The sequence below is a fragment of the Chlamydotis macqueenii genome, chromosome 20, assembly GCF_036417535.1.
Source record: "Chlamydotis macqueenii isolate bChlMac1 chromosome 20, bChlMac1.mat, whole genome shotgun sequence".
In the NCBI taxonomy this organism is placed as follows: Eukaryota; Metazoa; Chordata; class Aves; order Otidiformes; family Otididae; genus Chlamydotis; species Chlamydotis macqueenii.
Window position 1 is genome coordinate 6,994,431 of NC_141575.1, and position 24,331 is coordinate 7,018,761.

Genomic DNA, 24,331 nt, shown 5'->3' on the forward strand with positions numbered 1-24,331 from the left:
GCCGCGTTCAAATGACACCCACAGGAGAGGGGATCCCCTTGAGGAACAGCATAAAAGTTTATTGTGTGTAAGACCCGAACCCATGAGATATGTACACGTATTTACAAGACGAAACACATGAGCCTAATTATTTACAACAAGAACCGTCCTTCACAAGTCTGTACATCGAGAAGTGATCGTGAGAACGTTATTTACAAGCGGGATCCAGCGGCCGTGGGCAAGACAGAGATGGAAAAGAAATTAAACCGAAGGGCACCGTGTAGTCCTAGACCTTGGTGGGGCTGGATGGTGGATGCCGGCACTGGCCTGCCTGGGCACTGTCCCCATCCCTCGGGGCAGCGGTGTGGACAGAGCCCCTGGCGCCTCATGTCCCAAGGAGGTGGGTGGTTTTCCTCCTCTTTGTCACAAAACTGCTGATCTGTGCCTCGGTGCCCTTCTGGGCCATCTCTCCTCACAGCTGCTGTGGGAGTGGGTAGGCTGGGAGCTGGGGGGTTCTCCCAGCACCCGGGGGGGTTACAGCTCGCTGAAGCGCACTGCTGGCTCCAGCTTGTGGGACAGGGCGGTGAGGACCTTGTCGAACTTCTCGTAGCGCTCGGCTTGGCTGCTCTCGGCCCCACGGCTGCCCCAGAGCAGCCGCAGCTGGAACTCGGTGCTGAAGACCTCCAGCAGCTCCGCTCTGCCCTGGAAACCTGCAGGGAAGGAAAATTAGACCCACGGGGATGGGACGGGAAGCCTGCTCTCATCGGATGCTCCCTCCACTGCTGGGGTGGAGCTGTACGCTGGGAATGTCGTGGAGGGAAGGGGGCTCTGCCACCCTCATCGCTTACCCTGCAGCTTCACCTCGGCGTTGGTGTGGTAGAGCCCGCCGTGGTGGGCCACCATCCGCGCTGCCTCCAGGTGGGCCATGACCACCTCCACGCCGTTGTCGGTGGTGTCCCAGGGCTCGGGGCTGTCCGTGAGAGCCTCGTCCCGCTCCAGGAGAGTCACGAGGGGCATGATGTGGGGAAAGGTGGTGTTGGTCAGCGGCGGCCCTTCTGTGGAGAGAGGCACCCTGAGGACCCTGTCCAGCCCTGCGTCCCCCTCCCCATCTGCCCCAGCTCCGTGGAGCGCTCGCCTGGCCACACCACCCCACAAAACCAGGCTGCTGCCGTGCTCCCGGGAGAGGCTTTAAGGCTCAGCTGCAGCACAGCAGTGGCTGCGGCTCTGCGACCGCTGTGCCCGGGGCCATCGCCTCATTCAACACCAGCTGCTCCCAGCTGGGCTTTCTGGTTGTGCCGGGAGGGAAGCGTTGATGTCCCCGCTCAGGCTGCGTCCGCGTTCCCCGGAGCTGCACTGGGGAGCAGGTTTGCCAAACCCAGAACGCTGGGTGTTGGAGAGATGTGGCTTTTCATCTTCCTCAACTGGCCACCCTGTCCCCTGGGCTTGGCACGCACCGCCATGCGAGCACAAGGGTTTGGCTCCGCCGAGTCATGTTTGTGCCCAGCTGCTGGTTTTATTTAGTTATGAAATGCTTCCTTGGGAAGGAAGGGGCAGCCGAGGCCAAGCGGGCCCTGCCCGTTCAGCGGCCAGAAGCGAAGCGTATGGCACTGGCTGGGAGAGGGTCAGAGCTCTCAAACGCATCCCTCTCCAGTGAGGCTGTGTCCGGCCGAAGCGGGAAGGAGCAGGCAAGGGAGAGAACAGTTGCTCCCGTTACCTTTCCCTTCGTTCAGGCTCTTCAGGAACGGCTTGAGCTTCTTCTCGTAGAGGATCGCGCCCTCCGTGTGCCGCTGCCGGAGCACCATCCAGGTCTGCTCCAGCCGGGCAATCTGAAAGCAGAAGGGGCAGATGGAGGGTGCTGGGGGCAGCACAGCCCCTGGGCACCGAGCCCCGGGCTCGCAGGGTGCTCCTGGGGGGCACAGCCTGGCCTCCAAGCCATGGCCCCCGGCCTTGCATGCAGCAGTGCCTGCTCCCCAAAACAGCCAGAGATGGCCCGTCCCTGTCACCGAGGCTGTGTTGAGGACTTCTCCCCGCTCCCCACGCCCCAGGACAGCGGCTTCTCCGCGTGGCAGCGGCCTTGAAGATGAGAGGCAGGGAGGGGGCAGCTGTTCCACCTCCTTTGTGCAGACAGGAAGCAAGACTTCCCAGCTGGGCTCGATTTAAAATTGAATTTTAATCTCCTTTCATCTTCCAAAGGGAGCAGTGTGGCCCGGAGATGCTGCTGCCACGGCCTTGAGACTGATTTGTATTGTACTGGAGGGCAGATTCATTTCCTCTCAGGAACACAGCCCAGCAGAGAACAAAAAGCCCAACCACCGAAAAAACAATCGGATCCCAGCAGGACTGGGCCGTCTGCTCCGTGGAGGGGATGTCTCTTCCCCTTCCCTGCTTACATCCCAGTGGATGTGGCCCCATGCCTCTCCCTGGGCATCTTCCCCCTTCTCCCACCCCATGGGTGTCAGAGCTTGCAGGACGCTGGGAGAGGGATGCGTTTTGGGTGAGGGGGCTGAGCCCAGGATGGAGGCAGCGTCCCCGTACCTGCGTCATTTCCAGGGCGTTCATCACAGCCGCAAAGCTGAACATGTTCCCCATGGTGCTCTTCAGCTCGGCGGCCAGCTGGATGGTTTTGTGGAGCAGAGCCGCCCGCTCCTCCATGCTGCCCGTGCAGCCCAGGATGTCCACGGCGATCATGATGGACATGGTGTGAAACCTGCCGCGGGGCGAGACGCAGAGTGGGGTCAGCGCGGGGGGCTGGGGATGCTCCCGGGGCTCCTTCACCCCGGGAGGTGCAGCAGACCCCCCCACCACGCCGAGCTGGGGACACCCCAGGGGAGCTGGGCCACACCGGGGAGCCCGGTGGGCTCGCCTCCACCGTGGCGTGCCATGCCGTGCCGTACCGTTCCAGCAGGTCGAGACGGAGCTGGTGGCCGTGGGGCAGGGTGAGCAGCTCCATGCCGGAGCTCACACCCATGAGCCGCTGCATCTCTGCCGTCACACCCAATATCCGGGCGACCTGGCAAGAAAGGCAAGAGCTCATTAGACCTTTGTTAATTAGGGAGGGGCTGAAGTGGCCTTGGGCAGCTCCTTGCCCCAGCCCAGTCTCTGCTTGCCCCGGCTGATACAGCAGGGATGCTCCAGTGCTCGGGAGAGCTCTGATCCTCGGCCAACCCGGAGTGATGGGAGCGCGGCGGAGCCCGTCCCTCCCGCCTGGCCCCGGCCGTACCAGGCAGTCCACTTTGGTGATGTGTTTGGCCAGCGTCTTCACGTCCACCTCTGCCAGCAGCTCTTTGACCTTCTTGAGCACAGCCATCTCCAGGGGTTTGTTCTCCAGGGGGATGAGCAGGGACTGGAAGGCTGCGGGGTTGAAGGAGGAGGTCGTCTCCGTGGTGGGGGGCACAAAGCCCATGAAGTCCAGTTCTCCTTTCAGCCTCTGCCCTGCCTCTGCTTCCCCGGAGCCGTTCTCCACAGTCCCTCTCTGTCCTTCCTCCACCTTTAGCCTCTCCACGTAGCTCTTTGTGGGCAGCTGCTTGATGTCATGAGCTGGCCGGTCTCTGCTGACGGGCGAGGCGGGGTGGAGCTGGCAGTAATGACCCGTGTCTGGGTCGCTGTAGCTGTTCACGGAGGGAGACGGGGAGGCGCGGGCGTACCCGTGGCAGGGAGTCGAGTGGGTGCTGTGGGCAGGATCTGGCAGGGGTTTGCTGTTGTTCCCCGGACACAACTGGGGCTCGCTGGACCTTCTGATGACTGGAGAGGCTGGAGCAATCCCAGCCGCTTGGCAGGCATGCGGCTTTAGCCGTGTAACTGCAGGGAGCAGGAGAGACCTCGTTATTAGAGCCTGGAAATACACAGACGCGGAGGGACCACGGATGCGTCGGCCTGGGGACGCGGAGCTCAGGGAAAGCCCCGCTGGCCCAAGGGACTCAGCTGGTCCCAGGACAGACGCACGATGATGCGGCTGAGGACTGGCTGAGGTCCCATCCTCAGCTCAAGCCCTCCGTCAGGACAGTTTTCTTTCCTGTGCAGAGCTGGATGGGGTTTCACTAGCAGGGAGTGACGCAGGGGCTCATCTTTACATCCAGCTCTGGCCCTACCGCAGGTCCCTGCATTGCACCCGTGCCAAGCCCAGCCCAACCCGCATCCCCGGTGGGATGGAGCGGTGATGCCTACCTGTGCTGTAGGCGGGCGACGCTGGGTTCTCGGAGATGGGGGACATCGGGGAGTGCAGATCTTGGATCTGGTCCACACTGACGGCACAGTTGCGAATGATGTCTCTGTGGTGGGGCAGGGACACGCTAGGGAGGGGGCAGATGGGGCAGGTTAGTCCCTAAAACCAGATCCAGGGCAAGGGCAGAGGGGCTGGGATGAGGGTTTGCTGCCCCATCACCTCCCCTCAGGTCATCACTTCCTTCCACAACCACCCCTAACGAGCTGAACTCCTGACAAGCGCAGCTGGAGCAACGAGTGGGCAGTCTCCGCGGGCAGCTGGGAGCAGAAGGGGTCAGTGCCCATATAAACCAGAGACCACCCTGCCTGTGGGGAGCTTGGTCCTGGGTAGCAGAGGAGGAGGAGGAGGAGGATGCCCTGATGCCAAGGTACTGCTTTGGGGTGACTCCAGGGTGCTGTGGGGAAGTGGGTCTGGCAAAAAAACCTCATGGGGGGGGGCAGTTTTTTAGGGCTGTGCTGCAAGGTGGTATCTGATGCTGGGTGTGTGACTCTATTTCCACCTGAGAGCTGTGTCAGCGTGGCTAGATTAGCTGCTGCTCTAACCCAAAGCTTGGGAGAGGTGGGAAGTGCCTGAAAGCTGGAGTCAGAGCCAAGCAGGTGCCTGCTGAAGGCACTGAGGTGCCTGGGTCAGTGAGCTGCAGCGCTCAAGGAGCTGCACAGCAAGGGAGGAGGTGTTGGGTTGGGGGGCAGCAGTTGTGGCTTGATGCAAACACCCAGAGACAATGGTGTTGTGAGAGATGCTGTGTCTGGCGTGGGCTGAGCGTGGCGGGGATTGCAGGGAGGCACGGCAGGTAATCCGCTGCCCTCCCTGCCACAGGTGAGGGCTGGGCTGCTGTGATGTGTTCAGACTTGGGCGCTGTGCCTCTGTGATGGGAGAGCAGCAGCAGCAATAAGGGGTTTGGGGAAAACGTGACGGGCGAGGAAAGACTGATGGAGCTGGGCTCTTCTTCTGGAAACACATATGCTCTCCTGGAAGTCCAAGTGTTTTCCTTTTCCCTGCCAAAACAGTTGGTTGCCTGTTTTCTGCTGGTGTGTTCTCACCCTGCCCTTGGGCTGAGAAGGTCGGGGTGGTGAGAAAGCAGCTTGGTTCAACGGCAGGCTGCAGGACAGGCTCTGTCCCGCTGCAGAGACAGGAGTAGGTGGGTTCCCCCTCGGCTGCCGGGTGTGAGGCTGTATGCGTGGCTCTGCCCTCCCTGCGAGGCTCTGGGCAGCCCAGGGCTGCCAAAAGCAGCCTGTGCAAAGGAAATCACCTTCTCTGCCTCTGGAGAAGCCCAGCTGCTCCAAGGTTAATGTGAGCAAATCAGCCACGTGGAGGCTGCGATCGGGGGGCTGAGCAGTCACCCATCCGCACAGCTCCATCGGTCTCATCCTGCCTATCAGGCTTTCAGCTCTGCTTGGTAACTCCTTGCAAATACTCCAACTGAGCAGAAAGGGCTCTAAAATTAAAAGGCCGCTTCAAAAACAAACCCACAAATCCTCTCTTGGTGGTTGGGACTGGCTCTCCTCTCGCATCTGCCTGGGAAGGCCCAGCTACCTGCCTCTGGCAAGTCCTGACGTGCTGGTGAGCCTGGACTGGGTGATCGTAAAACACTGGCTTCTGGCCTGTGATGCTAAACTCATGTCTGCTCGCTGGGCGTCTGCTGCGGTAGCTCAGAGTGGTTGGCAGCCGCCCTGGGAGAAAACCCCAGTTCCAGCTGGGTACCAGTTCCTCCTCCTAGATCTTTGCTCGTCTCCCTCTTCCATCCCTGATCCCAAACTGAGCGTGGCCCTGCCCCTTTCCCAGGGGCTGGTCCCCCGCCCAGCTGAGCCGGGACGAGACCATATGCTCACCTACTGGGGCACCCCTCAGCCCTGGTGATCTTGTCTGCCGTCAGTCCGTCTGTCATGGTGATGCTCCTTCTCTTGATGTGCCCCCCTTTCTGGGTGGTGGGGCTGTGGGATCCCCCATGCTTCCCGTTGGCCAGCCCATAGCTGGCTTCCAGGTAGCGCAGAGGAAAGGTGCGGTTGATGGGGCAGTAGACGATGGCTCCGCTCTGCTCGGAGATGGCCTTGCGGTTGCCCACGTAGAAGCGGACGAGGGCGGGCACGTTGTCAAAACTCTCCTGCTCGAAGAGGTACTGGACACGGGTATGGCCCTCGCTGGACTTGACCGTCGCCTTGTTGATCTTGAAATGGAGGGGCTCATTGCGCCAGCGGCACGTCAGCACGTAGTCGCCCAGGCTGGTGAGCGAGTCGCGGATGAGGAAGTCGCCGTTCCTCTGCACAAGGCTCTCCGACACCTGGCAGGGGACAGGGCAGTGGCTCAGGTGTGGCCACACTCTTGGGACCACACTGATGGACTGGGGGGCGTGGGTGGATGCCCCACTGGGACACTGGTTCGTTCCTCTTGCCCATGGCTCTGAGCAGCAGAAGGACATTGCCCAGGCAGCTCAGGGCTGATGAAGCCCTTGCCCAGAGGCTTCCCAGCAGGACAGGCCGGTGGTTTTGTGTGGCCTTGGGGTACTTTCCCCAAGCAAAAGGTGCCTGGGGCCACTCACCTCCCGGGGGATGCGGCCATGGTACCAAGCGTGGCTGCGCAGGTCGGTGCTGCTCAGCTTCAGCTCCTCTTCCAGCTCCTTGTGGAGTTTCTCTGGCGATGAGTCGAGGATGTATTTCTCCTTGGAGAACTGTACAGGGGAGGAAAGAACGTCAGCTGGTGCAGCAATGCAGGGCCAGGAGAGGGAAGGGCTGACCCCGGGACAGGCTGGCTGGGTCCGCGTGTGAGGGATGTGGGACCCTCCATGGCGTGGGCACTGGCAATGCCACCCACCAGGAGCAGACCCGTCCCCGGGAGACGGGTAACTCAGAGCTGTGTGTGAGAATCACTTGCTTGTCACAAAGAGGTAACGTGCCTGTTGATGGCCAGGTCCTGCCCCCAGGAGCACTTGGAGGGTCTCCTGGTGGCATGTCCCCATCATGCCTGATCGCACTGTCCCTCTGCCCCAGCTCAGAGCCGAGCACGGCTGGGCAGGAGAAAACCCGCCCCAGCTCCCTCTTGAGCACCTCCAGTGCCGAACCGCTGCGGGAAGCGCCCTTCCAGGAGGAAAACTGCATTATTCCTCCTCCTTGAACCATCTACTGCGGTCCCCCCTCCAAAGGGTTAACTTTGTGTTTAGCCTGATGGTGGCATGAATAGTAATGACAAATGGAAAGGGAACCTTCTGCATCGAAATTAGCTTTTACCGGCACTGGTGCACCTGAGCCTGGGGATGCAATTTGCCCCCTCCCTTCCCCTGGAGACACAAGGGATGGCGTCATGTCTCCCTTGGCTGGGGCCGGCCGCGCTCCCTGCCCGCTGCTTTGCCAGCGTTCCTGGAGGGCAGCCAAGGATGCCGGAGCTGGTGCTCGTTTGGGGAGGCGAGCGCAGGCTTGGGGCTCCCCACACAAGGCCGGTTCCCTTGGTTGGCGGGGCGGCTTTGCTCCCCCCTGCATCCTGGACACGTGTGCTGTCCTGCGAGGGGGATGTGTGTGCCACTGCTGTGGACCAGGAAGCTTGGATGGGGCTAGAGGGTGTCCCACTCCAACGCTCCCACGAGTGTGGCTTGGTGGCCTGGCTCCACCTTCGGTGGCAGTGCCAGCACCAGCGTGAGGACGCACGGCGGGCAGGTCCAGCTCCGTGGTGCTCGTGAGGGTGAGATGCTGTGAGATGCTCTGCTCCTCTAGCAGTTGTGAGTGGAGGAAAGTGTGGAGCACTGCGCTGCTCTCTTGCCTTGTACCCACCACTCTTGGGGTGCTCCTGGGACTCCACCGAGTCCCTCAGCAGGAGCCTCACCCCCGGTCCCCTACTTTCCTGGGGTAGGTGCTCCACCCCCGTCACCAGCCTGGACCTGCCCCTGTTCTTCCCTTCCCAGCTCCTATTGAGTCAAAAGGTGCTGGGACAGTGGAAGCAGCCTGGGAAAACAGTACGGACTGAACTCATCTGACCACGTTTCCCCTCCCCGTGAGAGGGTCCTGCTTGCTGGAGCCGTGGGGAGCTGAACCAGGAGACACCAGTGTGTCCCCTCCTGACTGAGGGTCACGGGAAGCCGAGCGCTCGCTGCCGCTCTGGGGCCCTTGTGGAGACAAAGCCACTCGGCGCTGCTGAACCCTATTAAAAATAAATGGTAGCCAGCGGATGCTGCCGGGGTCCGGCTGCCTCCCGGGGGGCCAAGGCCGAGCAGATGCTGTTTCCATGACAACCATCCCGCCGCCACCGAGCAGACCTGGCCCAGATGAGCAGTGGTGGGGGACCCTCGGCTGCAGCACCCTCCCTGCAGCACGGCTCACCCCAAACTCTGGGGCAGGGAGGGGATGTTCCCGGGAGCCTCTCCTGTCTGTGCAGGCTAAAGCTGTCAGAGCTGAGTTGGGAGCGGTCTGGAGCTGGTGCTCCCCCCACCACCCCTGGAGCAGGGATTAGCACCTGTTCTGCTCGGTGTTGTACATCTGGGTTTTTCCCCCAAATCCTCCCCATGCAAATGCGTGGGATAACAAACACAAAACCAGCTGAGCGGTGCCCGGCATCTCCAAGCCTGGATTTGGGCAGCAGCCGGCTGGTATCCGTGCCAGGAGCCAGGTGCTAAGCTAGCAGGAAGGAACAGGAGGTCTGGGAGGGGTGAGGGAGGTTTTTCATCCTGCAGATGGAGGAGGAAGGCCAGTTGTGAGCCGAGGGTGCTGTGAGCCATCTTCTCCAGCCATGCGGAGGGCATTGTCCCCTGGCTGGGCAATGAGGTCCCATTGGATTTGCATGGCCACCAAAAACCACTGCTTGGAGTGGCTGTGTGGCTACGATAGCTGGGGAGGCAGCAGGCGACTGATCATGGGGAGTCCTTCTCCTTGATGTGATGTGACTCGTCCTCGTTGCGAGTCTCGCTCTTCCAAGATGCACTAGCTGCTGCCAAAATCATCCGGCTGCTCCGCTCTCAGCACGGGAGTGGGGCTCGACGCGAGCCCTCGGTGCAAACGACCCAGGTGCCGTGGAGGGACACGCTGCCTCTAGCCCCCAAGCCCTTCAGCAGCGATTGATTTTGCTCGGTAGCGTGTCTCGGAGGAGGCCGGCTCGCGGGCTGCCAGCTGGCCGGGCGCCGCGGCGCGGGTGCCGGCGAGGCACGGCATGGCAAGGCGGCGCAGGCCGGCCGAGCGCTGTCAGGAGCGTGTAAGCGGATGTCTGAGCGCCGCGCTGAAAAGGGCACCGCTTGGCGCACTCGGCTGTGCCAAGAGGACATCAAAAGATGCACAGCCCGGCATGAGGTCTCGCATACTAGTGTGTTGGGTGTGGGGAAAAGCCTTGACTTCCACTAGCACCTAGCTCGAGTGCGTGGTGCTGGCCTCCTGCACGGAGAGCCCCAAGGCCTCTTCCAGCTGAGGGGGAAGAAACGGGGATTAGAGCGGTTCTCCGAACCAGCTGCATCAGACAAACCAGCTCAGGAGCTGCCAGGGACGATGCCAAGCTCTGCTTGAGGAATCCCAACCAGCAGCCAAGCTGGCTTGGCTGGAGAAAGGAGAGCTCCTCCGTCACGTTCAGCGCGCTGATGGGCTGTTTCACAGTCCCGGGGCTGGGGAATCCTCCGGTGCTGCTCTGCAACGGGGGCAGCCCCCATGAGGAGGCAATTCCCAGAGCTCTCCATCCCTGCCCACTTCCCTGACTCTCCCTGCGGCTTTCTTAGGGGAGGAAGCACCTCCAGTCCCAGCCGAGGGGCAAGGACTGGAACTGGCAGTGGAAGGGCAAGAGCTGGAGGGTGCTGAAAGCCGTGGTACATGTAAACCGTGGCTGTTGCTCTGCCTGGTGTAAGGAGAGCTTCCAAGGCTGGCATTTGGCTTTCTCTCCTTGCAAAGGTAGTCTTATGAAACAGGAACGATTTGCAGTCTGCTTTCCTGCTCTCCCCTCCCAGATCTGGAGGAGTTGCAGCTGAGGATGAAGTCAGCTTGGAGAGCAAGGTGTACTCGCACCCCACCCCGCTCCTCTGCCGATAACATCTGACTAACCCCGGGGCAGCGAGCGCATCTGCTCTCCCTCCTGCCCTCGTGCTGCCTGCCCTGTGCTGGGACCCTCACTAGGGAAATCCCAGCCCCTTCTGGAGTTTTCCACCCCTGCTCTGGCTGCCAGAGCAGGCGCAGGGCCTGGGAAGCAGAACTGGGAGGAAATGGAGTAACAAGGTATTTGGAGCAGGTGTATGGGGAAAGCCCCAGCATTGCACGAGGAGTCTTCTCTGCTTCCTCCATACCTGGCAATGGGCTACTTCAGTGAAGTACTCCAGGGCAAACATCCTTGTTGAGACAGCCAGCATCACTGCAAACCCAAGAACGGGTCTGCGTGCCTGCTTGGTTCAGGGCTGCTGTGCTGGTCCATCCAGTGCGACCACAACGACACAATCCCACCACAACCAGCCCTCAAGTCATTACGAGTTTGCTCTTGGTCTGCATGCGTTGCTGTGAGCCAGTCCATCCTACTGATCTTGATATTCACATGAAAAAGAAATCATTTGTTCCCCTGTCCTGTCTCACAATGACTCTGGGCATCTAAATGGCCTCTGAGAAGGCACCAGCCCATATGTTCACCCCATGGGTGATGGGAGGCATCTCCTGGGGATGCCACATCTCCAGGAGTCCCCAGTGAAGGCAGACCTTGACTCAAGATCTTTGTCCTGGCATTCAAAGCCCTTCATAGGGCTAGTCGTGGCTACCCATAGGGTCTTCTCTCTCCTTTTCTGTGCTCCTTTGTGGCAGCTCTGGAGCAATTACGTCTGGCTGGCAGGGGTGGGGTGCAGCTGGGGTTGATGGCCAGGAACATCTGGGTGCTCTAAGGTGGGACAAGTGCCCCAGGGCGTGCGGTGGGGTGGTGGAGTGCACTGCTACCGCTGCCCTGGGGCAGCAGGTCTCCGGTGCAGTGATGGGGTGTGTGTATACACACATTTCCATCCATCTATATATTACTTATCTCACTCCAAGACGGCGGCAGCGGCTGCTGCTGCATCCCTTTTCGGAGCTGCTATTGGCCAGAAATGATGTCAGTGCTTCCCAGGCTGGGTGCACTGCCATTGGCGGTGAGCGGGGATGCGGCTGTCAGCTGGAAGCGCTCCAGTCATTCATGGGGACTTCAGTGTGTGTTTGCTGGGCACGCTTGGACACAAATAGATGGTGAAAGATCTGGCAGAGCCAGGTGAGCACTTAGGGCTTCACTTCTAACTCTTTCTGGGGTCGGGATGGAGTGCCCTCCATCCCCTCTCGCATCCCTGAGAGCCAGACGCCCACCTGTCTCTCCCTTGTTCTGGCAGTAGCTCGCTGAAAGCACCCCATCACCCACCGTGCTGTGCAGCTCAGGGGCTGCTGCGCTAGGGCACGTCCTCCTGCGTTGCTCAGCGGCCTTTGGACATGCAGGAGAAGCTTTTCTGCTTTTCCCTCTTCGCCCCCACTAGCAATCAAAATCCCTGGCTTTGCACTGAGATCAGCCGCAATCATGACAAGACTTGAAATGCTGCTTCTGGGCTCCGTCTTACCCAGCATAATCTCTAAAGCTCAGCACCTACCTCACTCAGCAGGAGAACTGAACAAGACTGCCAGCTCTCTTGGCTGCCGGCTCTCTTCTAACTTGCAGTCTGCTACAGCTCCTGCCTCAGCCCGGAGCCTTGCTTGGCTCCTGCGATCCTAAGCACCTCTGCTCTCTGCCTCGGTAAATGAGGGGACCCGTTCCTTGTGCCCTGCCTCTCCTGTGAGAATGCCAGAGTCCAAAAATAGGACGCCTAGACGTGTGCCCAGACAGCGGCGGCGCTGGAAGCGCCACAGGATGGGTGACAGATGGGTCCCGGCTTTCTCCCACCGCAGACCTGTGCGGTGCAGCGCGCACAGAGCCAGGCCGAGGAGCCGCGCGTTCGTCCGGGCTCGGTTTCCCCTCTGCGCTCAGTGATGCTTCCCAGCACGTGCTGCTTTTGGGGGGGATGCTAAACCCCTCCATGAGACCTGCTGCGGGGGAGGGCTCCCTTCGGAGACTTGTGCTGCCTGTCAAAGCACCGCTCTGGGGGGGTGGGTGGGGGGGCTCCGGCTCTGTGGCGCTGGCTGTGGAGGGGGGCTGAGCTCTGCCCCCGATCTGGTTGCTCCTCTCACGCTCCCCGATGGACGCGGGCGGGCACGCGCTGCCCGCACCCAGCTCCGACTTAGGGACAGCGGGGTTTCCCCGCCGGGACCCCCGGGGAGGCCGCCCCCCTCGCACCCGCTGCATCCCGGGGGTGGGTCCGTACCCCCGCCGCTTTCCCCCACGCGTGCGGGCTGTTGCGGGGCGGAGCGGGGGGGGGGGGGGTGGTCTCTCTCTCTCTCTCTCTCTCTGTGCGCGGGGCAGCCGGGTCGGCCCCGCGTGTCCCCCCCCCACGCCACGCCGCTCACCTGCACCTGCATGAAGGAGCCGCGGTAGAAGCAGCAGGCCGCTGCAGACAGGGCGCTCCACAAGCTGCACCGCTCCGTCATGGCGGGCCGCGCCCGGCCGGGGCTGCCCCGGCCCGGGCTGCACCGCCGCTGCCGCCGCCGCCGGGCTTCAATTTCAGCCGCTTCCCCCGATTACCTCATCCCTTGTCGGCAACGGGGGGCGGTGTCGGGGAGGTGGCTCCGCCCCGGCCCGCCCCCTCGGGGCCGCCCGCACCGCGGACCCCCGGGGGACCGGTACCCCGGCTCCTCCGCGCCGCGAAGGGAACCGGTTCCTCTGAGGGGATCGGGCACCGCAGAGGGGAACCGGTTCCTCTGAGGGGAGCGAGCACCGCAGAGGGGAACCGGTACCGCTGAGGGGAACCGGCACCTTTCAGGATTTGGCACCCTGAGGGGACCGGGCACCGCAGATGGGAACCGGTTCCTCTGAGGGGAGCGAGCACCGCAGAGGGGAACCGGTACCGCTGAGGGGAACCGGCACCTTTCAGGATTTGGCACCCTGAGGGGACCCAGCACCCCTGAGGAGATCAGGCACCCCGAGGGGACCTGGCTCCTCTGAGGGGATCAGGCACCTCTGAGAGGACCCAGCACCCCATATCTCCCCATCCCAAATCCACTTGCTCTCCCCAGTGGCGCAGACGGAGCCTCGTCCCCACTTGCCCACCCTGTTTTCCTTCACCCCCGCCCCGGTGATGTCTTTCTGGGGGGAGACACGGGTGCCTGCCTCACACAGCGAGGCGCCGGCTGCCTGCTTCCCACGTAGGCCGTCTCCGAGTTGCGTTTAATTAAGGCTTCACTTTGGTTTAATTAAGGCCACGGTTTCATGTATGGGATGTGTGAGGCAGTGCTGATGACTCAAACCATTGCTCCAGCCCTGAATCTTGAAAAAAAAAAAATCTGAAATCCCTGCCTGAACCCACTGCCGGCACCCTGCCCTGTGCACAGGGAGGGGCAGGGGCTCCCCAAGACCCAACAGTGAGCTCTGCAGCCGCTTGCCTGCACCCAGCTAGTCTCCCTCCGGGTACCCAGCTCTGTCCCGCACCGGCACAGCCTGGATTTGGCTGTGTTTTGGATTTGGCCGTGTTTTGGTAACAGGGGGGCTTTACGCTCCCATCCACAAAGCATGTCGTGGCCCTAAGACCCCCATACCTCCCAGTGCACCTCTGCCCAGGGGGATGCTGTGGCCTCGGAGAGGTATTCCTGCTACCACTGACCGCAGAACCCTCCCCGCTAATTAATTCAAACGAGCCCCTCGCATCCCCAGGCAGGGAGGCAGCAGACAGGGCTGATGAGATACAGGTCCCCCGAGCGGCTCCTGCGCGCAGAACAAAGAGAGCTCGGAGGCACTCGCCAGGCCCACGCTCTGCCCCTGGTTTTGCAGGGGAGAGAGGAGTCGGGAGAGCAGCGCGGATTTGTAGCCGGACAGGGCTGAGGCGCAGGAGGAAGGGGGGCAGCATGCAGCCTGTGAGTGGGGGACATGGGGCGGTGGGTGCTCATGAGTCCCGTGGGTGCCTGCAAGCCCACCGGAATGGGCAGGGAGCATGGGCTTTCCTCTCCTCTTGCATGGGGGTGAGGGACAGACCAGATGGCAGCGCGCTGGGAGACGTTGCTCCGAAAGGATCCGACGGTGAATCATCCTCCTGCCGAGGCTTCTCCCCCGCGATGGGCTCCCTGGTTTCCCTCCAAGGCTCTCGCTGAGGGAGCGAGCGGAAGCCTCATGGGGTGCTGCGGGGCGATGCGCCCCGGCTGTGCCCACGCTGTCCCTGTGCAGGGGGAAGCTGAAAACTTCCGACTGAGTTCGCACGAGGACACATGACAACTTTATCGGCTGCTGCTCTCCCGAAGGGTAATGCCATTCTGCAGCTTCTTCACCGGCGCGAGGGCCAAAGCTAGGCTGGCTGGGATGTTAGCAAACGGAGCCAGGCAAGTGGATCCCCCAGGCAGCGTGGAAACACCAACCCTTAGGCTATTATTAAAGCACGTTAATTATCAAGTGCTTATTGATCCTGGCTTTCCGATCCTCCCTAGCTCCTGGTTGCACCTCTAATCACGGCAGGCTTGGTGACAGGAGAACTGGCCCTGGCCAGTTTGTGGCTGAAGCTCAAGGGCTGATGTTTGGCGGTTCCTCAGCGCACGTCCAGACACAGATCTGCCTGTGAGCCTTTGCTCACGAGGGCTTTGCATCCTCCTGACCCTCTCCTCCACCTGCTCTTTTCTTTCCATCTTTCCTCCGCTCTCCCTAGCAGCACTGTTTCCCTTCTGCTCAACTCCCTCCCAGCCGCAAAGCAGGGATCTATTCCAGCGGCGGGTCCCAGACCCATCCCACCTTGCTCCCAAGGGATCCGGGGCACAGCAGCCACCTTTCCGTGCTGATCCCTGCAGGCTCTGGGGCCGGACGCTGCTGGGTGCTGAGCACCCTGCAGCCGCACGGGCTCCTAGCCAGGCACGGTGCCTGCAATCAGGCGGAGTGCCCACGTCATCCCAGTTGCTCACACTTCAGATAATTACTTATTTGAATAAAATAGCTGCCGTCACCGCAGCCATCAGTTGCTTCCATGACCGAAGGGAAGTGGCGTGTAAATCACAGCCCACGGGCCGTGTCTGGACACCATGGGGACAGGTGAGAAATAAAAGCCAGATGGGCCAATAGGGAATTCTCCTGGCTCACCAAAAAAGAACTCGATCCCAAAGGCAAAGCCGTACCCGTTGCTCCACGCCTGCGTTGTTTCAATCTAGTAACTCACCAGCCATAAAATGCGCCTGTCTCTGGGCGCACACACCGAGAGCGCAAGGGAAAACTCCCCAAATCAGCCAGCCTTTCGCCACCTCCTTGACCTCGCAGGCCCTGCCTGCGTGAGCAGGAGCTCTCCTGCACAGCCCGCGACGCCCCACACCAGGGCTTTACCTTGCAAAGCCCAGCTGGAGACTTGACGCTCCCGTGGGAGCCTGGCTGCTTCGGCCCTGTGAGCTCCCGCTCTGCCAATCCCACACGGCTAAAGGAAGAGGAGAGGAGGGACGTCCCACTTGGGGGATTGCTCTGCTGTGGGTCAAAAAGCCGCACCTGACCCCACTGCCCAGAGGCTGCCGGTTGCCAGCCACGGCATGTGGGGTCCTCCTTAGCCTCAAGGCTGGACCTGGAGCGAGGTGACCGCTGTCAGGAGGAGCAGATGAGCTCAAGGTCCAGCCGACTGCCAGTTGGTGCCACCATGGGGGGCTTCCCACGTTTCTGTGTCTGGCTACAGCTGTCATCGAGACCCCCAAGCCCAAAAGATGAAGGTTCAGGGCTCTGTGCTAATTACACCACCCAAGCTGCGCACCTCAGGTCACTTCTCACCAACCACGTCTGCCCGGCAGCATTACATCCCCATCGGGCAACCGGATTCAGGAGGCTCCAGCCCTTCCCATACCAACTTCCCAAAGGCCATCGCATGGCAGCAACCACCCCAGGTAGGCTGCTACATTCCCAAACCACGCAGCGTCCCTGCCACCCTTCCTCTGCGCCTGCCTGGCTCCCATCGTGCCAGCAGCCTCCTGCAAAGGGCCCGCTCTCCTCCGGAGCCAGGCGCCTCGCTAATGAATTTCTGGCCAGACATGAAGAGTCCTCAGGAATGTTAATAGTTTGCTGGAGGATAAGCAAGAGATTTGGAGAGATTTACACTCAGCTTTCATGTGACAGCCACGAAAGTGGCTCAAACCCTTCCGTTTCTTTACGTGGAGGCGGAGGGAGGAGGTTGCTACTGCGTCTGCGGCGTTCGCAAGCGATGGGGAGCACGAAACGCAGGCAGCTCCTGTGGGAGCAGCATCGGGGGGACCACGCAGGGTTTGTGTCTCCTCTGCCTCCCCTGGCCTTGCCATTTCTGGCAGGGAATTTCTTCCAGGGCCAAAGAGAGAGCCTGGAGGAGGTGGTGGGGTGGCGGGTGCAAAGCTGAGCACCCCGCTGGTGTAGGACACGGCCAGCCCTGGGGCCACCGTCCTCCCTCCACCGCGGCTGGGATCGCGCTCGGCGTCTTACCTTCACGTATTCACTGCCAGACTCCATGCCATCGTGGTGGCTAGAAGGAAGGGGAAAAATAAAAATACGTAAGTAAAGGACAGTAAATCGTGACAGTCAGGTCAAAGGCAGCGGTGGCACAGCCGAGGGAAGCAAAGGTCTGCGCCCCTTGCCTTGCCATGGGGCCGAGAGCATGGCCACGGTTTTGGGAGAGGTTCCCAGGGCCTCAGCGCTGTTCATGCCTGCTCCGTGCCCACTCTTGGCGCAGGGCTTAGCCTCCCTAATGCGATCAGGGAAGAATTAGGCCTTTTTAGAGGATCTCTCCCCAAATCGGCTTCGGACCGTGTGAGCTGAGCTGGGGAGACCCAGTGGCCAGGCTGGGGTCCCTGCGGGTCACGGTGCCGGGGGTGCCTGCCAAGGCGGGGGGCCCTGTGCCCTGTTTCCTGGCAGAGCTGTGTTCCCAGCAGGCAGCTGTTGGGACGTGCCACCCAGACAAGCGTTTCTGATGGTTTCTGTACGGCCTTATGCAACCCTGCAGAGATCAAACTCCCACTGAAGCCGGGGGAGAACTGCAACGTCCCAGCTGAGACTGCAACAGTTGCTCTCCCAGCATCCAGGCAATAGAAACTCCCATTCTCTTTAGTGGCTTGTTCACTCTTAGCCCTACTGACAACCAACCCAACAACCCTGAAACACAGCTGATCTGGCAGCTTCTTTGTCATTATTTAACGGGAGACGCAGATGGCCCGGCTCTCTCCTGACCATGTAGCAATGCTGCTACTGCTTTTTGTGGCCTTGTAGGTCAAGGTATGAGTCTGAATGGCTGAGGCCAACGGGAACAGAGAGTTCAAAGAGAGAGAGGCTGTAACAGCCTGAGCTGGGATGTGCAACCCTGAGGTCTTGCCTTTCAGAATAAAATGCAAAAATCCGGGCTTCTTTAACTAGAACCCACTACCTGTCACCTCCCCAGCGCCAAGCGTCAGCACAGACGTCCCACTGCTTGCTGAGGCCGTCTGCCCAAGCATGGGGCAACAGCAAGGGCCCTGGGATGGCAGGCCGCCAGCACAAAGACAGGGAGCTGCAACTAAAAAATAACCAAATCCAAGACCTGGGATATCCCTCCCCTGCCAGGAGCCGCCTCGCTACACCTACTGCCTACGGCCGTGGCCGGACCCCTGCCTCATATTGGGTGTTTCTGGGGGTCTGGCACACAAACCCCTCCTGGGAGCAGCACTGGTGGCATCCCTGGGAGACAGATTCCTGCTCTGTGGGCTCCCTCCAGGCTGGGGATGGTGCCTGGTGGCTCGGAAATCAGTTGCCGGAAGGGAAGCAGGAATGACAGAGGACACCACTGCCGGACATTGGCCCACTGGGTCAGCGTGAATCCCTCGGGGTGTCCAGCCCTGCAGCAGGCAACCCCTGCTTCTCTTCCCCAAGTCCCCACTGCTGAAACCACATCCCCCGCTGCTCATAAGGACAAAAGGGGCTGGAAATCAAGCCCACACTTTTTTGGGGGTGAAAAAAATAGAGGAGAATTTGAGAGCAGGGATGGACGTAGACTTCCGCGGGCAGCTGCAGGCTGCCTGCCCACCCCAGCGTTGCCTCTCCAGCCTGTTTGCCTTTCACACGGCCGCAGAGAGCTGCCTGCTGCTGCAAGAGCCGTGAGAAAAACCGGCCGGAGGACGGGGGGCCTCCGGGCAGGAAATTGGGAGCATGGGAGCAGCTGGGAGACACAGCGAGAGCCCGGGCAGGGGAGGCCCTCATACCGGGGAAGAGCAGCAGCTGGGGCTGGAGGGGGGCTGAGTGCCGTAGCCCCCCTTGTTCTGCGCATTCCTGGAGGAAACGGCATTTTTGGGGGCAGCCGAACGCCTGGGAGAAATTCCAGGGCTGCCTTTGGAGCGCGGCCGTGGCTGAGCTGCTGGGACCGGGCGTTACCGCGATGGCACCGGGGAGTGGGGTTTCGGCAGGGTGGCTGCTGCTTTTGGGCTCGGAGAGGCATCGCAGTGACTTGCAAACGTGCCAGGCTCTGGGCTGGCTGTTGGGAACAGTCCAGGGTGATCGTGTGGGTCCAGCCCTGGTTTGGAGCCCAGGCTCTGCTTGTTTTGGCAGGCTGCGCCCCGTGGGAACCAAGTTTGGGCAACTCGTGCCTCAGTTTTCCCCTCTGCAGAGCTGGCTCCTTCGAGGTTTTGGCTGGCAGTGCTGGCAGAGCGGGCTGCCGGCAGCTGCGGGCAGCGCCCTGCCTGCGCCCCGCGGGAAGCGACGTTTCCCGTGCCTCACGCACGGCCGCGCGCGGAGGGAAGTCGAGTCACGTCCGCTCTGTGACCTGCCTGCGGGTCATCTCCCGTTACTCACTGTGTCCCTGCCAGAGTCACAGCCACCGCCTCGCCCCAAGCGGCTCCGCGGGCTGGGTGCTGCTCCCTGTCCCACGGCAGCAAAATTCCCCACCGAGAGGGCCTGATCCCGTGGGGAGCATCCCTGGGAAAGCACTCCCACGCATGGGCATCCTCAGCCTGTCTGGGGTCTGTCCTCACCAGGGATGCTCTGGGTGGGGGCAAGCAAAAATGTGCCGCAAGGCCGTGCTTGTTCCCTCTCCGCGTGCCACTTTTGGTCCCTCTGCACGGGCACACCCTGTGCTGGGCAGCTGGCCCTGTCCCCTGTCTTGGCCTGGTGGGAACGGACTGTCCCCATCCCCAGGGATGTGCCTGCGCAGCAGGAAGGGCTGGGCCGCAGCATTATCCCGGTCCCGCTTCCGCCCGCCCCACGCAGGGCCTGGCCATGGAGATGGCTTCAGCAACGGCTGCTCCCCGAGCCGGGGGCTGGGGCAAGGGCTCCAAGCAGAGCACGGAGGGGCAGAAATGTCCCTGATGCCAAGTCCTGCTCCGGTCACTCTTGTGCCTCAGTTTCCCTGGCAAACATCTTCGCTACGCCCATCATCAGGGCAGCCCCAGATGATGCAAAAGAGCGTTTGGCTCCCGATTTTTGGGGACCCAGCTCCCCAGTCCCCAAAGCCAAGTCAGCTGGATGACCCACACGTGCCCCTGCCGCTTGGCTCCCAGCTGTGCTGGCCTGGGACTTAAGTCATTTTTGGGGGACAGAGGGTCCGGGCGAGCCCCACGCACCCTCCGTGGGGACCCTTTGCCACCATTGGGGCTCTGCGCTGGCCAGAGAATGTGGCAGAGCCGCCGGCCCCCCAAGCCCCCGAGCCCCCCGAGCCGGCCGCAGCCCCCAAGCCGCTCTGCCCTGGCGCCAGGTCTGACTGCGGTTTCAGCAGCCACAGCCGGCGCGCTTGCTCTTTCCGTGAGAAAACACCGGCCGGGGGCCGGGGGCCTTGGCGGCCGAGTGGCAGTTTCGGCATCATCCGCGTTGAGGCTTTGTGCCTGCCCCCAAGCGAAGCCCCCTTCTCAGCCTCTCCCTCTCCGTCCCCTCCGCCGTGCTGGGGTGTGAGGGGTGGTTGGGGGCCCAGGACCCCTTACCTGCCCTGTCCCAGAGTGGGAAACCTCCTGCCCACCGCTGTCATCGGTCCTGCGCGATTCGGCCAGCGCCTCTGCTCCGGGATGGGGAGAAGCTCTCCCAGGCACTCTCCCGCCTTACACTGAGCGTTGGGACTTTGGGGCGCGCAAGGCGGTGGCGGACCCTCCTCCTTCCCGTCCCAGCCCTCCTCCGGCCCTCCCTTCGCGGCCGGCAGGAATGTGTGGCCAGCACAGCCTGGCTCCCACCGCCGGCACGAATTCCTTCTCCTCATCCCGTTCCTGGGGCCACCCGGACCTCCCAAACGCTCAGCGCTGGGGCAAGGAGCCCCCCAGCCTTGAGGCGGCGCTGGGGGAACGGGGGCGTCGGGGGCCACCCGAGTGAGGAGAGAGGAGATTCAGGCTGGGGAAGGAGTGGTACGATGGGACCTTGTTTTGGGGAGAAATTTGGAGTCGGTGCCTCCACCCGTGCCCCAAGTCCCATGCACGCTGCTGGATCGGGGATCCATTTGGCCCCTTGTGCCCAGACGCCCAGGTGATGGGCAGTGGGTTAAAAACCCCTCTCGTGGATTCTGAGGTCAAAACCCTCCAAAAAACCCAACCTTAATTTGAGAGAGCTGAGCCCCCAGATTCCCCTGGAGGGTGGGTTTTGTGCCCAGAGTGGGGGGTTTGTGCCTGGCGCGGGGCGGGGTTACTGGCAGCCGACGGAAATGGGGACAGGGTGTTAGTTTTGGGGATTGCCCCTGTGCCCTGACAGAGGCAGAGCCGCTCGGGGAGGGGGAGAAGGGTGGAGGGGGTGGAAAAGAGGAGAGTGAGAGGTGGAGGGGGCCAGGACTGTGCAGGTCTGAGCTCCCTGCAGTGAGTCCCGGCGCTGGAACGGAGCCGCCGGCAGGACAAAAGGATGCCGGGGCCGAGCGGGGCCATGAGATGTTTCCACCCCATCCGGAAACGAGAGGGAGCAGAAATCCCACAGGAAACCTCGCTCCCATGGAGCCGCTGACCTGGCCATGGCACGGAGCGCTCCGGCCGTGCCGTCCCGCCAGCCAGGTGCATCCCGTTGGCACTGCGGGCAAGGGGGGGGCACCGTGGGGACCCCGCTGTGTCCCAGCCCCCTCCCCTTGCCCTGGGGAGGCAGAAAGGGGGTGCCGGTGGAGGGCAGAGCAAACTCAATGGGGCCATACCTGTCCGGGGAGCTCTCGCCGGGATGCTCTTGCCCCTTTTCCGGCAGATCCCCATCGGTTGTCTCCGGTCCCGCTGCCGCATCAGGGCTCGGGGTTTGGCTGGGGTTCAGAGCCAGGCTGGAGCTCAGTGCCTCCGTGCCAGGGCAGGAGACATTCCCCACAGGCTCCTGGTGCATCTCAGCTGTCATTGCCTCCAGGGTGTCCCGGGGAGCCTCTTCTTCCTCCTGCTGTGCTTTCCCAGAGGATGAGGATGGGTCAGGGGTGCCGAACATCTCAGGGGACTTGGGTTCGGGGAGCGGGGCTGTCTGAGGGATTTTGTCGCGGCGGGTGCCTTTCTCCTGGCAGCTCTGGGTGCTCTTGGCTTTGCCCAGGTTCAGCCTGGGCATGGTGCCCATGTGGCTGTACATGTCTGACGACCGGGCGTAGGGGCCGGGGGTCTTGGGCATGGTGTGGAGGTCATCCTGGGTGCTATCGAAGGGCTCCTCCAGGAAGCCGTGGGGAGAAGGGAGACCCAGCCGGAGGCTCTTGGGAGAGCTGGAGGCCACGGACGTGCGCCGAAGGGTGAAGGACCGAGGGATGCTGCTCAGGCTCCCGAAGCCTTTGAACTTGAAAAACTCTGGCAAAGAGAGAGGAGAGATGAGTGCGGGGTTACCACCACCATGATGGTGGGGGGTCTTGAGACCCCCGGTCTCAGATTGGGGTGGGCACGGGGCACTGTGCCGTGGTGCAGCCTGGTGTCAGCCCTGTTACACCCTGCATCTCTGGTCCCCGCCCGGCGCGATGTCCCTGTGGCCTGAGGAGTACGTGATGCTGCTCGGGGTGTCTCTGCTGGGACCCTGGCAGATCTGTCCTGGTCGCGCAGGGAGCAAACATCCCCCGTGCCCTGGCAAATCTGGCGGCTATGTTTCCACACTGCAGCTGTAGGGGTGGAGGAAGAAACACCCAGCCCTGGCGAGCAGGCAATGCCAGAAATTATTTCAAATCTCTTCCTCCCACCTTCTGCTTCCCTGCTTCCCCGGGGGACTCGGGGCAGGGCTGGCGGCTGTGCCCATCCCCGCAGCCTCAGGACATGGGCCGTACCCCCTGAAAGCATGGGACACAGCACGTCTCCCTGGGGGATGTGGGTCCCGGCCATGTGTGACGTGCCCGCATGTGCATGTCCGTCGCCAGCACGGTGGAGCAGGAACCGATCATCGCCGCAGGGCCCCGTGGTGCTCGCGCGGCAGCCCCGGCTGTGGGCAGGATATAACCTCCCCACTTCCTCGGCCGAGCGCTCAGCCCCTCGCAGCCTCCCCGCATCTCCCAGCTGCCACCTGCAAGCGCTGAGTGCAAGGCCTTCACCGGAGAAGTATTTATAACTCTGGCAGGAGGCTTTCTATTTCACACCTCGGCCCCAGCTCGGCTCTGCGTGCCGCTGCGGTGCAACTGCCGGTGCGGGCACTGACGCGAGGATGGCGGCACGGGGGCAAAGCGAGCCGCAGGTCTGCAGAGCAGCGTTTCAGTGCCGGAGCCCTGGTGCTCTGGATGCCTCCGGGGGTTTTGCAATGTTTACGCTGCCGGGGGCTCTGCAAAGCCTCTTCCCCTCCAGGCATGGTGAGTTTGGCAAGGCAGGAAGCGGCACATCGCAGCGGTGCTGTGTGAGGAACTGGGCACCCGGGGGACACATGGTTGGACCCCCAACCCCTGCCAGCATCTGTGGGGTCTACAGGGCATCCCCGCAGCCGGACGGGGCAAAGAGCAGCCAAAAACCCCTTCTGCATGGCAGAAACCTCGTGGCCTGGGCACGGTTAAAGGCAAAACTACTTTGGATTACACGTCCCCTCGGGGTTTGAGCATCCTCCGCTGGCTGGCCAGGTGGGAAAGGCAACGCTGGGGAATTTCCCCATCTCCCCACTTTCCACCATAAAGGAAAGTCCCAGCTGGGACAGGGCTGTGGGTTTTGCCAGTGGAGGGGTCCCGGGGGAACAGAGGGACCAGCCCCACTCTGGCGCCAGAATCGTGTCAGGAATGCAGAGAGCAGCAGCAGCGGCCGGCTCCCGTGCAGCCCGGCGCTGGGAAGCGGGGTGAAGGCCGCTGCAGCTGCCTCCCAGGGCTCTGGGGGAAACCCGAGGTCTGTGAGAAAGAGCAGAGCTTGCTCCCGGTGGGTACCAAGTGCTTCCTCCGAGAGCAGCCGGCGGGAAACCGCTCCCAGGCTCCCACCCCAGCTCCTCCGTGTCACCCCCATCCCTCTGCTGTGTAGCCATGCTGGGGTGGGGGGCCCTGGCCACCCCCAGCCCTCAGCACCAGCTTGCACCCCCAGCCATGCATCCTGAAGGATGGGATCTGGGGAGTGAAGACTCTCGAACACTCTTGTGCATCCCCCTGGGTGCATCCCGGTACCCAGTGCAGGGCTGAGCTGCAGCAGACTGGTCCCAGTCCCAGCACCCAGCTCCTGAGCCAACAGCACCCGGGCTGATCCCCAGCTGTGGGGATGGAAACCCCCAAAGCCCCTCACCCCAATGAGCTTCCTAACGAGACCAGAGCTTCTCTCTGCTCCAAAAGTCCCCAGGCAGTGGTGACCCAGCGAGTGTGTGAGCACACACTCGCGCTCACGCTCACACTCATATTCACACTCACTCTCACACTCACTCTCACGCATTGGCTCTCCTTGCCAGGCTTCCCAGGTGAGCACCCCATCACCCACCCGCCCCATCCCGCGGCCACTTACTGAACTTCTTAAAGCTCCCTCGTTTCTGGCCCTCGGCCATGGCCGTGCCGGTCGGAGGCCGCGGGGACCGAGAGGGACAAGTTTATAACCGTGAAGCCCTTCCCTGCCTGCTCCTCCCTTCCTGCCCCCCCGCCCCGTCACAGTCACTCATCATTCGCTTGCGCTTCCTCCCTGGTGCTGTCATCTGCTCGCGGCCCCGCTTCTGTCCCTGCCTGCCCTCCCGCTGTCCCCCTGGTCCTCCCAGTGCCCATGTCTGCTCGCACCGGCCCGGCTGCTCAGGGACCACCTCTGGGGTCCTGGTTTGGGGATGCCTGGCAGATGTGGACACCCAAAAAACGCTGGGTGCTAGCCCTACGGA

At 62.1% G+C, this 24,331-nt stretch overlaps 1 protein-coding gene across 3 annotated transcripts; it reads right to left on the bottom strand.

The window, feature by feature from the left end:
* Positions 1–33: 33 nt before the first annotated feature.
* Positions 34–24,064, bottom strand: SH2D3C (SH2 domain containing 3C). 3 transcript variants are annotated; one of them, XM_086764186.1, is made up of 12 exons: positions 23,974–24,064; positions 21,267–21,882; positions 16,640–16,679; positions 6,738–6,866; positions 6,031–6,479; positions 4,144–4,268; positions 3,200–3,777; positions 2,874–2,989; positions 2,515–2,686; positions 1,694–1,805; positions 828–1,034; positions 34–689 (listed from the first exon to the last, which is right to left on the bottom strand). In XM_086764186.1, the coding sequence occupies exons 1-12, from the start codon at positions 24,011–24,013 to the stop codon at positions 514–516; spliced, it is 2,760 nt and encodes a 919-aa protein (XP_086620312.1). In that variant the 5' UTR covers positions 24,014–24,064; the 3' UTR covers positions 34–513. The 3 variants fall into 3 exon arrangements, with proteins under 3 accessions (XP_086620312.1, XP_086620313.1, XP_086620314.1); XM_086764187.1 differs by lacking the exons at positions 21,267–21,882; positions 23,974–24,064 and adding an exon at positions 20,092–20,201; XM_086764188.1 differs by lacking the exons at positions 16,640–16,679; positions 21,267–21,882; positions 23,974–24,064 and adding an exon at positions 12,592–12,743.
* Between the last annotated feature and the right edge of the window lie 267 nt (positions 24,065–24,331).

What these genes read in the sequence shown, in the direction of transcription:
- SH2D3C (XM_086764186.1), bottom strand. Translation starts at nt 24,013, where the DNA reads ATGGCCGAGGGCCAGAAACGAGGGAGCTTTAAGAAGTTCA. An exon ending in AGGGAGCTTTAAGAAGTTCA is followed by an intron (nt 21,883 to 23,973) that starts GTAAGTGGCCGC and finishes TCTCTTTGCCAG; the next exon opens with AGTTTTTCAAGTTCAAAGGC. An exon ending in GTCGCCCGCCTACAGCACAG is followed by an intron (nt 3,778 to 4,143) that starts GTAGGCATCACC and finishes TGCTCCCTGCAG; the next exon opens with TTACACGGCTAAAGCCGCAT.